The sequence below is a fragment of the Lipotes vexillifer genome, unplaced genomic scaffold (assembly GCF_000442215.2).
Source record: "Lipotes vexillifer unplaced genomic scaffold, Lipotes_vexillifer_v1.1 scaffold1593, whole genome shotgun sequence".
Classification (NCBI taxonomy): domain Eukaryota; kingdom Metazoa; phylum Chordata; class Mammalia; order Artiodactyla; family Lipotidae; genus Lipotes; species Lipotes vexillifer.
In genome coordinates, this window is record NW_006781966.1 from 519,670 (window position 1) to 532,738 (window position 13,069).

The following is a 13,069-nucleotide window of genomic DNA, read 5'->3' on the forward strand; positions in this document are numbered from 1 at the left end:
TTCATGCAGCCAACCCCAGTCCTCTCCCTGGGGTCTGACCTCCAAAGCCTGAGCCTCAGCTCCCAGCCCTCACCTACCCTGGCGGGTGAGCAGTCAAGCCTCTTAGGCTTGTGAGTGCAGGTCACCAGGGATTATTTGTGCAGGAATCTCTCCAATTTACCCTCTTCACCCCTGTTGCTGAGCTCTCCTCCCTGTCTCCAAAGTTCCCCTCCCCCCGTCCAGCCTCATTCTCAGCCAGTGAAGGGGCTTCCTAGTGTGTGGAAACTTTTCCTCCTTCAACCTCCTTCCCAGAGGTGCTGGTCCTGTCCGTATTATTTTGTCCCTGTATTTTTTCATTTTTCTTTTCCCCTACCCAGGTACGTGAGGAGTTTCTTGCATTTTGAAAAGTCTGAGGATATCTGCCAGTGTTCAGTAGGTGTTCTGTAGGAGTTATTCCACATGGAGATTTATTTCTGATGTATTTGTGGGGAGGAAGGTGATTTCCACGTCTTAGTCTTCCACAATCTTGAAGCTATTCCATGTGTGTATGTTTCTTTGTATGATTTTGTCTGTTTAGTATTGCTATTACTATGTGGTTTGGGGTTATATCTGTTTGTTTGTTTGTTTTTCTTCCTTTTCTTCTGAGCCATGTGGCTGGCAGGGTCTTGGTGCTCCAGCTGGGTGTTGGGCCTGAACCTGTGAGGTGGGGAGCCGAGTCCAGGTCATTGGACCACCACTAATCTCCTGGCCCCATGTAATACCACTTGGTGAGGGGATAGAAAAAGATATTCCATGCAAGTGGAAATCAAAAGAAAGCTGGAGTAGCAATTCTCATATCAGACAAAATAAACTTTAAAATAAAGACCATTAAATAGACAAAGAAGGACACTACATAATGATCAAGGGATCAATCCAAGAAGAAGATATAACCACTCAACATAGCAGTACTTCAATACATAGGCAAATGCTAACAGTCAAAAGGGGGAAATCAACAGTAACACAAAAATAGTGGGGCACTTTAACCCCACTTACACCAGTGGACAGATCATCCAAAATGAAAATAAATAAGGAAACACAAGCTTTAAATGACACATTAGACCAGATGGACTTAATTGATACTTATAAGACATTCCATACAAAAATTACCAAATACACTTTCTTGTCAAGTGGTCATGGAATATTCTCCAGAATAGATCATATCTTGGGTCACAAATCAAGCCTTGGTTAATTTAAGAAAATTTGAATTTGTATCAAGTATCCTTACAGCCCACGACACTATGAGACTAGATATTAACTGCAGGAAAAATACTGTAAAAATTACAAACACATGGAGGCTAAAAATACACTACTAAATAACCAAGAGATCACTGAAGAAATCAAAGAGGAAATCAACAAATACCCAGAAACAAATGACGATGAAGCACGATGACCCAAAACCTGCGGGATGTAGCAAAACAGTTCTATAGGGAAGTTTATAGCAATAAAATCTCAGCTCAAGAAACAAGAAAAATCTCAAATAAACAGCCTAACCTTATACCTAAAGCAATTAGAGAAAGAAAAACAAAAATAAAAAAAAAAAACAAAGTTTGCAGAAGGAAAGAAATCATAAAGATCAGATCAAAAATGAAGGGAAGAATAGCAAAAATCAGTAAAAGTAAAGCTGATTCTTTGGGAAAAAAAGAATTCATAAACCTATAGCCAGACTCATCACACAAAAAACAGAAGACTCAAATCAACAGAATTAGAAATGAAAATGAAGGAACAACTGACACTGCAGAAATATAAAGGATCATGAGATTACTACAAGCAACTATATGCCAATAAAATGAAAAACCTGGAAGAAATGGAAAAATTCTTAGAAAAGTAATACCTTCCAAGACTGAACCAGGAAAAATAGAAAATATGAACACACCAATCACAAGCGCTGAAATCGAAACTGTGAGTAAAAATCTTCCAACAAACAAAAGCCCAAGGCCAGATGGCTTCACAGGTGAATTCTATCAAATATTTAGAGAAGAGCTAACGTGTATCCTTCTCAAACTCTTGTAAAATATAGCAGAGGGAGGAACCCTCCCAAACTCATTCTATGAGGCCACCATCACCCTGATACTAAAACCAGACAAAGATGTCACAAAAAAAGAAAACTGTAGGCCAATATCACTGATGAACATAGATTCAGAAATCCTCAACACAGTACTAGCAAACAGAATCCAACAGCACATTAGAAGGATCACACAGCAGGATCAAGTGACGTTTATACGAAGAATGCAAGGATTCTTCAATATAAGCAAATCAATCATTGTGATTCAGCATATTAACACATTGAAAGATAAATCCATGTGATAATCTCAATAAATGTAGAAATAGCTTTTGACAATATTCAACACCCACTTATGATAAAAACTCTCCAGAATGTGGGCCTAGAGGGAACCTCCTCAACATAATAAAGGCTATATATGACAAACCCACAGCAAACAGCTTTCTCAATGGTGAAAAACTGAAACCATTTCCCCTGAAATCAGGAACAAGACAAGGTTGCCCATTCTCACCATTATTCACCATAGTTTTTGAAGTTTTAGGCACCACCATCAGAGAAGAAAAAGGAATAAAAGGAATCCAAATCGTAAAAGAAGTAAAACCATCACTGTTTGCAGATGACATGATACTATACCTAGAGAATATTAAGGATGCTACCAGAAAACTACTAGAACTAATCAATGGATTTGGTATAGTAGCAGGATATGAAATTAATGCACAGAAGTCTCTTGCATTCCTATACAGTAATGACAAAAAATCTGAAAGAGAAATTAAGAAAACACTCCAATTTACCACTGCAACAAAAAGAATAAAATACCTAGGAATAAACCTACCTAAAGAGAAAATGACCTATACAAAGAAACTGTAAGAAACTGATGAAAGAAATTAAAGATAATACAAACAGATGGAGAGATATACCATATTCTTGCACTGCAAGAATCAACATTGTGAAAATGACTGCACTACCTAAAGCAATCTACAGATTCAGTGCAATCCCTATCAAACTACGAATGACATTTTTCACAGAACTAGGACTGAAAATTTTACAATTTGTATGGAAACAAAAAGACCCCGAATAGCCAAAGCAATTTTGAGAAAGAAAAATGGAGCTGGAGGAATCAGGCTCCCTGACTTCAGACTATCCTACAAGGCTATGGTAATCAAGACAGTATGGTACTGGCACAAAAAATAAAAATATAGATAAATGGAACAGGATAGAAAGCCCAGAGATAAACCCACGCACATATGGTCACCTTATCTTTGATAAAGGAGGCAAGAATATACAATGTAAAAAAGACAGCCTCTTCCTTAAGTGGCCCTGGAAAAACTGGAGAACTACATGTAAAAGAATGAAATTAGAACACTTCCTAACACCATACACAAAAATAAACTCAAAATGGATTAAAGACATAAATGTAAGGCCAGACACTCTCAAACTCTTAGAGGAAAACATAGGCAGAACACTCTATGACATAAATCACTGCAAGAGACCCTTTGACCCACCCCACCTCCTAGAGAAATGGAAATTGAAACAAAAATAAACAAATTGGACCTAATGAAACTTAAAAGCTTTTGCACAGCAGAGGAAATCATGAACAAGACAAAAAGACAACCCTTAGAATGGGAGAAAATAGTTTCAAACCAAACAACTGACAAAGGATTAATCTCTGAAATATACAAGCAGCTCATCCCACTCAATATCAATAAAACAACTCCATCCAAAAATGGGCAGAAGACCTTAATAGACATTTCTCCAAAGAAGGTATACAGATTACCAACAAACACATGAAAGAATGCTCAACATCACTAATCATAAGAGGAATTCAAATCAAAATTACAATGAGGTACCCCCTCACACCAATCAGAATGGCCATCATCAAAAAATCCACAAACAATAAATGCTGGAGAAGGTGTGGAGAAAAGAGAAGCCTCTTGCACTGTTGGTGGGAATGTAAATTGATACAGTGACTATGGAGAACATTATGCAGGTTTCTTAAAAAACTAAAAATAGAACTACCATATGACCTAGCAATCCCACTACTGGGCATACACTGTGAGAATACCATAATTCAAGAAGAGTCATGTACCACAATGTTCATTGCAGCTCTATTTACAATAGCCAGGACATGCAAGCAACCTAAATGTCCATCAACAGATGAATGGATAAAGAAGATATGACACATATATACAATAGAATATTACTCAGCCATAAAAAGAAACGAAATTGAATTATTTGCAGTGAGGTGGATTTACCTGGAGTCTGTCATACAGAGTGAAGTAAGTCAGAAAGGGAAAAACAAGTACCATATGCTAACACATATATATGGATTTAAAAAAAATGATTCTGATGAACCTAGGGGCAGGACAGGAATAAAGACGCAGACACAGGACTTGAGGACACAGGGAGTGGAAAAGGTAAGCTGGGACGAAGTGAGAGGGTACCACTGACATATATATGCTACCAAATGTAAAATTGGTAGTTATTGGGAAGCCACCACATAGCACAGGGAGATCTGCTCTGTGATTTGTGACCACCTACAGTGGTGGGATAGGGAGTGACAGAGGGAGACGCAAGAGGGAGGGGATATGGGGATATATGTATGCATATAGCTGATTCCCTTTGTTATACAGTAGAAACTAATACAACATTGTAAGGCAATTATACTCCAATAAAGATGTTAAAAAAATAGCAAAAACTACCACAAACCTACAGCAGAGCAACAACAATACAACACACACACACACAAATAAAGAAAAAAAAAATAAAAATACCAATAGAACAAAGAAACAAAAGAATTTAAAAATGAGAACAGTCAGGACTAGACTAACAAACAAAAAATTAAAAATAAAAATATAGAGCAAACAAATAATGCAAAAAAACATAAAATATACACATAAAACAATCAAAAAAATGAAAATAAAGTAAAAAACAAAGAACACAAGAAAAAACTCTAACACAACAAAAAAGTAAATTAAAAATAGAAAAATAAATATATATCTTAAATTTTTTTAATTAAAATTAAAAATAAAAGAAAAAATAATAAATGCAACACCACCAACAACTGAATAAAATGAAACAAACAAGAAAGAATAATAGTAATAATCATATTTTCCTGGGGCCTCCTCTGTCAGCATCCTTGCTCCCACAGTGAGCCAGAGCCAATCTCCACCTCCCCTGGAGGCCCTCCAATACCTATAGGTGGGTCTCTGGACCTGCTGTGGTCACTGTGGGGACAGCTCACACTCTAACCTGGCCCAACTCCCACGTTTACTTACCCCCATATTCCACTCCTAGGAAGGCTAAACCAGTCTCTGTTGTGGGACCACTCATCTATTCAGGTATTCCACAGACACAGGATTTACCAAGCTGATCTCGGGGATTTAATCTGTGGCTTGTGCAGCTGCACAGAAAGATTTCTGTTTGTGTTCCTTAGTTGCACTGCCCCTGGGGGTTCCAGCAGTTATTTGCCCATTTGGCAGAAGTTCTAGTGTTAGTAAATGGATTTTCATTACTATACAGTCTAGGTGCTCTTTATTTTATTTTTATTTTTTTTAATTTTTATCTTATGTTGGAGTATAGTTGATTAACAATGTTGCATTAGTTTCAGGTATACAGCAAAGTGATTGAGTTATACATAAACATGTATCCTTTTGCAAATTCTTTTTCCATTTAAGTTATTACAGAATATTGAACAGAGTTCCCTGTGCTATACAGTAGGTCCTTATTGGTTATTTATTTTAAATATAGCATTGTGTACATGTCAATCCCAAACTCCCAATCTATCCCTCTCCCCAACGCTTCCCCCTGGTAACCATAAGTTTGTTTTCTAAGTCTGTGAGTCTGCTCTTTAACCTGCTGGGTTTTATGTTTTTCCTGTTTCCCGAGGTAGGTGAGTCTGTGCCTATGCCCCTCAGCAATACCTATCCCTACTGCAAATTGTTACTACAGAGGTGTGGTTCCCACATATACCATGTCTCCACCTTTACCTCTCATTTCTATCTGGTCATTTTATGTGCAATGGCTGTTCAATCAGCCCTCAAGAATTGCTCTCTATATAGGTGTAGATTTGGTGTGTCTATGGTAGGAGGTGAGCTAAGGGTCTTTCTATGTCACTATCTTGGACGCCTCTCCTCCCAAGATGTATAATTTAATACATATTTTTTGACACAGCTGTGTTGCCTAGATATGCTCCAGCATGAATGAGTTCTGGTTGCCATAACTCTTTTCTCCTCTGAAACCTTGCTAGAGAGGAAGACACTTAGAGATGGTTTAGTCCTACTCTTCGCCACCCTCCATTTTATGGATAGGTCACCATAGGCCTAGAGAGGAATAGACTCATGCCTAGGACCAGCAAGTCACCCTAGAGCCAGGCCAGGCATTCAGTTTAATAGGGCTCTGATTGAAGGTTCTCTGAAAACCTGAATAATTTAGTTTGTCCTTTTTCTTCTTGGCTGAAAACTTCTCAAAGAAGGAAGCTGACCTGTTATTCTTCTTCTGCCTGCCTCTACAGCTCTGGGTGAACCAGGAGGATGGGGTGGAGGAAGGGCCCAGTGACGTTCAGAATGGGCACCTGGACCCCAACTCAGACTGCCTTTGTCTGGGCCGGCCACTCCAAAACCGGGATCAGATGCGAGCCAACGTAATCAATGAGATCATGAGCACCGAGCGTCATTACATCAAGCACCTAAAGGACATTTGTGAGGTAGGCCCAGCTATGATGGTGCATGTGAGGGCACTCAGGGTGGGGTAGAGGGTACTTCCATGAAGAAATGACAACCTTCCTGGGCCATACCTGTGAAAATCCCAAGATATTAGGAAACACAGCTTGACTGACCTCCTAGATTCTGTTCTGTGGGTGAGACTCCTCCCATGGGGTTTCTCAGTCTCTGTTTATTTCTCCCCTTTTTGCTATCTACCTGTCTGTCTAACTTTCATATTCATATTCCCTCCCCCCCCCCCCCCCCCCCTCCGCCACTTTCTCCCCTTGGTGTCCATACGTTTGTTCTCTACATCTGTGGGGTTCTAGGGATTTGACTTAGGTATCTTTTTCACTCTGCCACACCTGGGATGGCTAATAACAAGGCATGTTGAAATACAGGTTGCCCCCCCCCCCCCCCGCTCTCTCTCTGCCTCCCTCTGTCCCCTCTGCCGGAAACTCTATCCCTATCCTCTTGTTTTCTGATCCAGTTTTTGCCACCCCATGTAAGGGCCTGACTTCATTACAGCAAAACACATTTCCTGCCAAGCTAGTGGTTTATAAACTTGAATGTGCACAAAAGTCCCTGGGCTAGCTTGTTAAACATGCAGATTCTAGCCCTCTTTGACCCCACCCCCCACGCAAAGTTGTGAATTCTCAGCCTGGGATAAAACATGGAAATCTCTATGTTTTGCAAGTATCCCTGGTAATACTTGTCTTCTACTATGCCACTCTACCCTCCAGGGACTGTGGCTCCACATTGTCTAACTCCATCCCTTCCATCTTTCTGACCTGAGTGAAGATGAGAACCTTTTTTTTCTCACACTGCCTTGAGTCCAGCAGAGACAAGTTGGAATTTTCAAAGGACCTTTTACTAAACAGTATGAGAAAACCAATGAGAGATAGAGAAAATAATGTTTTTAGAAGGATTTCTCTCCACCCCCCTCTCTCTCTCTCACACACACACACACACACACACACACACACACTATAGCATTATGCTTGACCCAGTGAAAAACTCTACCTTGAATATTTTCATCCCCTTTATTCCAGATAAGAGATCAGGTCCTACTTTCTGTCCTCCAGCCCTACTGATTAGGTCCAGGGCCCACTCTGTAATCAATGGTATAGCTCTGACATTTTTTAAAGTTCTTGTTTCTTTAGAGCAGTGCTGCCTAATAGGAAACAGTGCTTCCTGCAGTGATGAAAATGTTCTGTATCTGCAGTCTCCATTACAGTAGCCACTGATTAGATATTTGTGGCTGTTGAGCACTTGAGATGTGGCTAGTATGACTGAGAAATGGAATTTTAAATTTTATTTCATTTTAATTTAAATAGCCACACGTGACTAATAGCAACCACATCAGACAGTGCAGCTCTGAAAAGATCAAGACCATGGACTTTGGGCCTTAACTTTCTTCACCTAAATTCATTTTTTCACCCCTTCCAGGCAGGTTAAAGGTTATCTCCTCCCCCTGCCCCAAGGCAGTAAGGTAGGGTAGAAAGAACAAGGGCTCTGTGGACATGGAGTGCTGGCTTGCACATCTTAACTTAGTCACTAATTAACCCTGTGGCCTTGAAGGTGCCTCTTAACTCCTCTAACTTTTGATTTTATGACTTGTCCAGTAGGCTTCATTTTACCAACCTCTTAACTTTATTGAGGAAATGAAGTAATTCTAATATTATATTTGGGAAAAGGTAGTTTTCCTTTTCTTCCTTCCCTTTTCATCTATTCACCTATCCATCATTGTCTCTCTTTTATCTTTTTCTCTTCCTTCTACCTCCATACAAATGGTTGATGTATTTTTTAATTACCCTGTTGAATGTGTTACGTGGCATTGGGCATCAAACCACTGATATGCCATTAATTCCACAAACATTTAGTGGAGTTCTGCTCCATGCTAGGCCTTGGACATAGCTCCTACACTCAAACTGTTCTGCCTTAGACCAATAGCATCTGAATCACCTGGGAGCTGGTTAGAAATGCAGAATCTTTAATTCCACTCCAGACCTGAGTTCAAATCTACATTTTAACAAGGTTCACATTTGACTTACAATACATATTAAAGTTTGAGGAGCACTGCTGTAAAATGATAGCTATCTTACACTATTTATAATAGCAGGACATGGAAGCAACCTAAATGTCCATCAACAGAGGAATGGGTAAAGAAGATGTGGTACATATATAAATGGAATATTACTCAGCCATAGAAAAGAAATAATGCCATTTACAGCAACATGGATGGACCTAGAGATTGTCATACTGAGTGAAGTAAGTCAGACAGAGAAAGACAAACATCATATGATATCACTTGTATGTGGAATCTTAAAAAAGGCTACAAATGAACTTATCTACAAAACAGAAATAGAGTTACAGGTGTACAAAATACATTTATGGTTACTGCAGGGTAAGACAGGGGATGGATAAATTGGAAGATTGGGATTGACACATACACACTACTAATAGAATAGGTAACTAATAAGGACCTACTGTATAGCACAGGGAACTCTACTCAGTATTCTGTAATGGCCTATATGGGAAAAGAAGCTGAAAAAGAGTGGATATATGTATATGTATAACAGATTCACTTTGCTGTACACATGAAACTAACACAACATTGTAAATCAACTATACCCCAATAAATTTTTTTTTAAATTATAGCTATCTTATAATGTCATAAGGTCTATAATACAAGTTAGTACAGTCTGGTTTTTACACAGCAGCCAAGGGATGATGTCAATACCTAAGTCGTTCATATCACTCCTCTGCTTAAAACTTTCCAATGGCTCACCTTTCCTTCCTGAGTAAAAGCCAAAGTTCTCATTATTACTTACAAAGCCCTGTGTGATCAACCCCCCCTTACCTCTGTGACTTCATCTCTTGCTCTTTTCCCACATGCTCTCACTACTTTAGCCACATGGCCTAATTGCTGTTCCTTAAAAAGGCCTGACACACTCCCCCCTCATAGCCTTTCCAGTGGCTTTCCCTTCTGCCTAAATCACTCTACCCTCAGATGTCTATGTGGCTCCATTTCTCACCTCCTTCAAGGCTTCACTCAAATATCATCTCCTTGAGACCTTCCCTGACTATTCTATTTAAAATTGTAACCATGTACTATCTTGTTTTATTTTTCTCCATTGCACTTACTGCTTTCTGACTTATTATATATTTTGCTTTAATGTTTTGTTTATTGCCTTTCTCCCCTACTAGAAAGTAAATTCCATGAGGGAAAGGTTTTTTTTTTTAATTGATTTACTGATACATCCTCAACATCTAGCACAGTGCTTGGCAGATGGTAGATGCTCAATAACTACTTTTGAAAGTTGGAATTAAATTTAAGTGCTCACGTGCATGTACTATTTTGGCAAAGTACATTCACATCTTATGCCATTTGATTTTCAGACAGGAAATAGGTTTTTATTGTTATTCCTATTTTCTAGATCAACAGTCTGCGTCTATAATAGGCAAAATTACTTTCCCAGAGTTCTCAGGCACTGGCCTAGTGGGAGTCTTAGTCTTAGAAGGATTTTGTTCCCAACTCCCAAACATCTTGGCCTTTTCTTACAGGGCATGGGCTCAGAACAGCAATGCAAGTATTTATCCTTCCAAAAGAGAGAGTGCTATGACCCTGTTTTGAGGAATTGCCTAATCCAGCCAACCTAAGCAAAGCTTTTGTTGGTGATCTGCGAGTTCCATATCTCTTTATTATTCTTGATGCTGAAGCTAAGGGTTTAAATGGGAATGTGAAGTATCTCTTTGTCCCATCCTTCAACCACAGATGTCAAAGGAACGTTTAGCTAGAGCAAAAGAAGGGTAGAGAAAGCTGTGTCTCGATGGGCCAGAAGGCAGTATTTTAGCTCAGGGTTGTGTTACCTAAACCAAAAGCTATGAGGAACAATATGATTTATAAGAAGAATATCAAAATTGGGAGTCCCAGGTTCAGGTCCCACCTTAGTCACAAACTGACTGAGGAATGTCAGGTGAATCTTTTCCATCCTGGACCTTGTTCCCCAACTCTAAAATTATCAGGTTGGTAGAGTTGCTCTTTAAGTGTTGTCTGACTCTTACTTTCTCTGATTCTGTGAGATCTAGGTATGCTCTCACTAGAGAATGCTGTGGTAGTGATCCATGATTCTGCATGTTTTGCCATTTGCCCCTTGATACCCATGGAGGCATGAATGTGTTAACAAGGCATAATCTACTCTTTCTGTAGGTTGAGGGAGATCACTTAATACTGCATTCAGTATAGGAAAAAGTCACTATCTATTAGAAAATATTTATTTATTTATTTATTCATTCATTCATTTATTAATTACTCCTGGGAACAGAAAGTGCCTCACAAACATTTAAGTTACAGTACCTTCATTTTACAAATGAGGAAGTAAGAAACAGAGTTATTTTTATAAAAGTTATTCAGTGAAGCCAGTAAAAGAAAATATATTTTTTAATGAGTTCTCTGAAAAGATGACATTCTTCTTTCTAAATCCAGACAATGGGATAAAATAGTACTGGCTTAGTTCTAGGTCACCTTGACCAATGATTGGTGATATTACCTCTTGTAATCTTAGAAATCATATTATGATCAGGGAGACTGAGACACAGGGCAAGCAAAGCTAAATATGCCTTATAAAGTTGCCTCATCTGCCTCTCTAAGGAAGATCATCTCAGTCATCTGATATCTATGAAATAAATTCTGTCCTCAAATGCGTCCAGAAAAGCTGGAACTAGCTTTCCTCAGTCATTCATATTAGTGTCTTATACCCTTCACCATCAAGAAATTCTTCCTAGGTCTAATAGAGTTTATCATGCTATAGCTTCAAGACATTTGCATTTGATATGTTTAAGCCTGGAGTTTTCAAACTTACTGTTTTTTTTCTTTCTGTTAATTGCCTATCCTGATGATTTCCAATGGTCTTTACATCTTGGTGTATACATAGAAAATAATACATTGTATAAAACAGTAATATTTGTATAGCATACTAAAGTAAAAGGATGAGGCAGCTCATTGGCCTGAAGTGACCAGCCCAGGGATTTCTGGCTGCTCTAGGCCCTACCTATCCATACCATCTGGACATTCAAGGCCCTGTTCCCATCCTTTGCCCATTTTCCCATAGTTTCTCACATTTTTCTTGCTGATTTATAGGAGTTCCTTGTATATTCCAGATATTAATCCCTTGTCAGTTTTCCAAGTTGCAAATAGTCTTCTTCCTGTCATCCTCTTATTTTTTAATGGTTTTGTTTAATTTGAAAAAAAGACATCCTGAACAAAAGAAGAAATGAAAACTAACAATTTAAGAATTCTGCTGCTAACTTACCTTTTGTCATCATTAGCATGAGAAGAGCTAGTCATTTTGCAGTTATTCAACATATATCTATTGAGCAGCAACAATATGCCAGGTACTATGTTAAACTCTAGAGATACAGCTGTGAACAGGACAACCATGGTCATCATTCCCTAGTTTTATTAAAATTATTTTCAAGACGTTTATCAGGTCTGTCAGGTCTTAGGCTTCCAGGCAAAACAGTACATGATATCTCTAGACAGTCAAGAGCTAAATGGGGCCCTGGAAATCTTTTCTGATATATGCATTTTAGAGATGGAGACACTGAAGTCCAGACTTGCAAGGGCCTTTCCCTAAAGGGTTTTTCAAACCCTAGGTGATCCAGAGGTTCTTTGATCCATCTTATTTCCCTGCGATCTTTGGAATATTCCCTGGAGGTCATGGGGTCAATTTGCATCCCATATCAAGGCACTAATTCTATTGGTTTGGGCAAAAGGTTCATTTGTTTTATCCATAAGATGACTCTAGTAGCACTTAGTTGTCTTTAACATAATTTGAAATAATCTTGTTAGAATGTATGTGACAACTGTCATATCAGTGTGCATTTTAAAAAAGACATCAAAATTGGTGAATTTTTGTGTGGCCATTTTAATATTGAAGATGGAAGAAAAAAAGCAACATTTTTGGCATATTATGCTTTATTATTCCAAGAAAGGTAAAAACGCAACTGAAACACACAAAGATTTTTGCAGTGTATGGAAATGTTGCTGCGACTGATTGAACGTGTCAAAAATGGTTTGTGAAATTTTGTGCTGGAGATTTCTTGCTGGATGAAGCTCCATGCTCAGGTGGACCAGTTGAAGTTAATAGAGATCAAATCAAGACATTAATTGAGAATAATCAACATTATACCACGTGGGAGATAGCCGACATACTCAAAATACAAATCAAGCATTGAAAATCATTTGCACCAGCTTGGTTATGTTAATCGCTTTGATGTTTGGGTTCCACATAAGTTAAGTGAAAAAAACCTTCTTGACCATATTTCTGCTTGTGATTCCCTACTTAAACAT

At 38.6% G+C, this 13,069-nt stretch overlaps 1 protein-coding gene across 2 annotated transcripts in view; it reads left to right on the top strand.

The window, feature by feature from the left end:
* The window catches only part of ARHGEF9 (Cdc42 guanine nucleotide exchange factor 9), a 348,163-nt gene that overhangs the window by 243,321 nt on the left and 91,773 nt on the right, over positions 1-13,069 (top strand). For both annotated transcript variants that reach the window (XM_007454889.1, XM_007454890.1), the window contains exon 4: positions 6,528-6,719. In XM_007454889.1, coding sequence (XP_007454951.1) covers positions 6,528-6,719 — 192 coding nt within the window. The remainder of the gene's footprint in view (positions 1-6,527; positions 6,720-13,069) is intronic.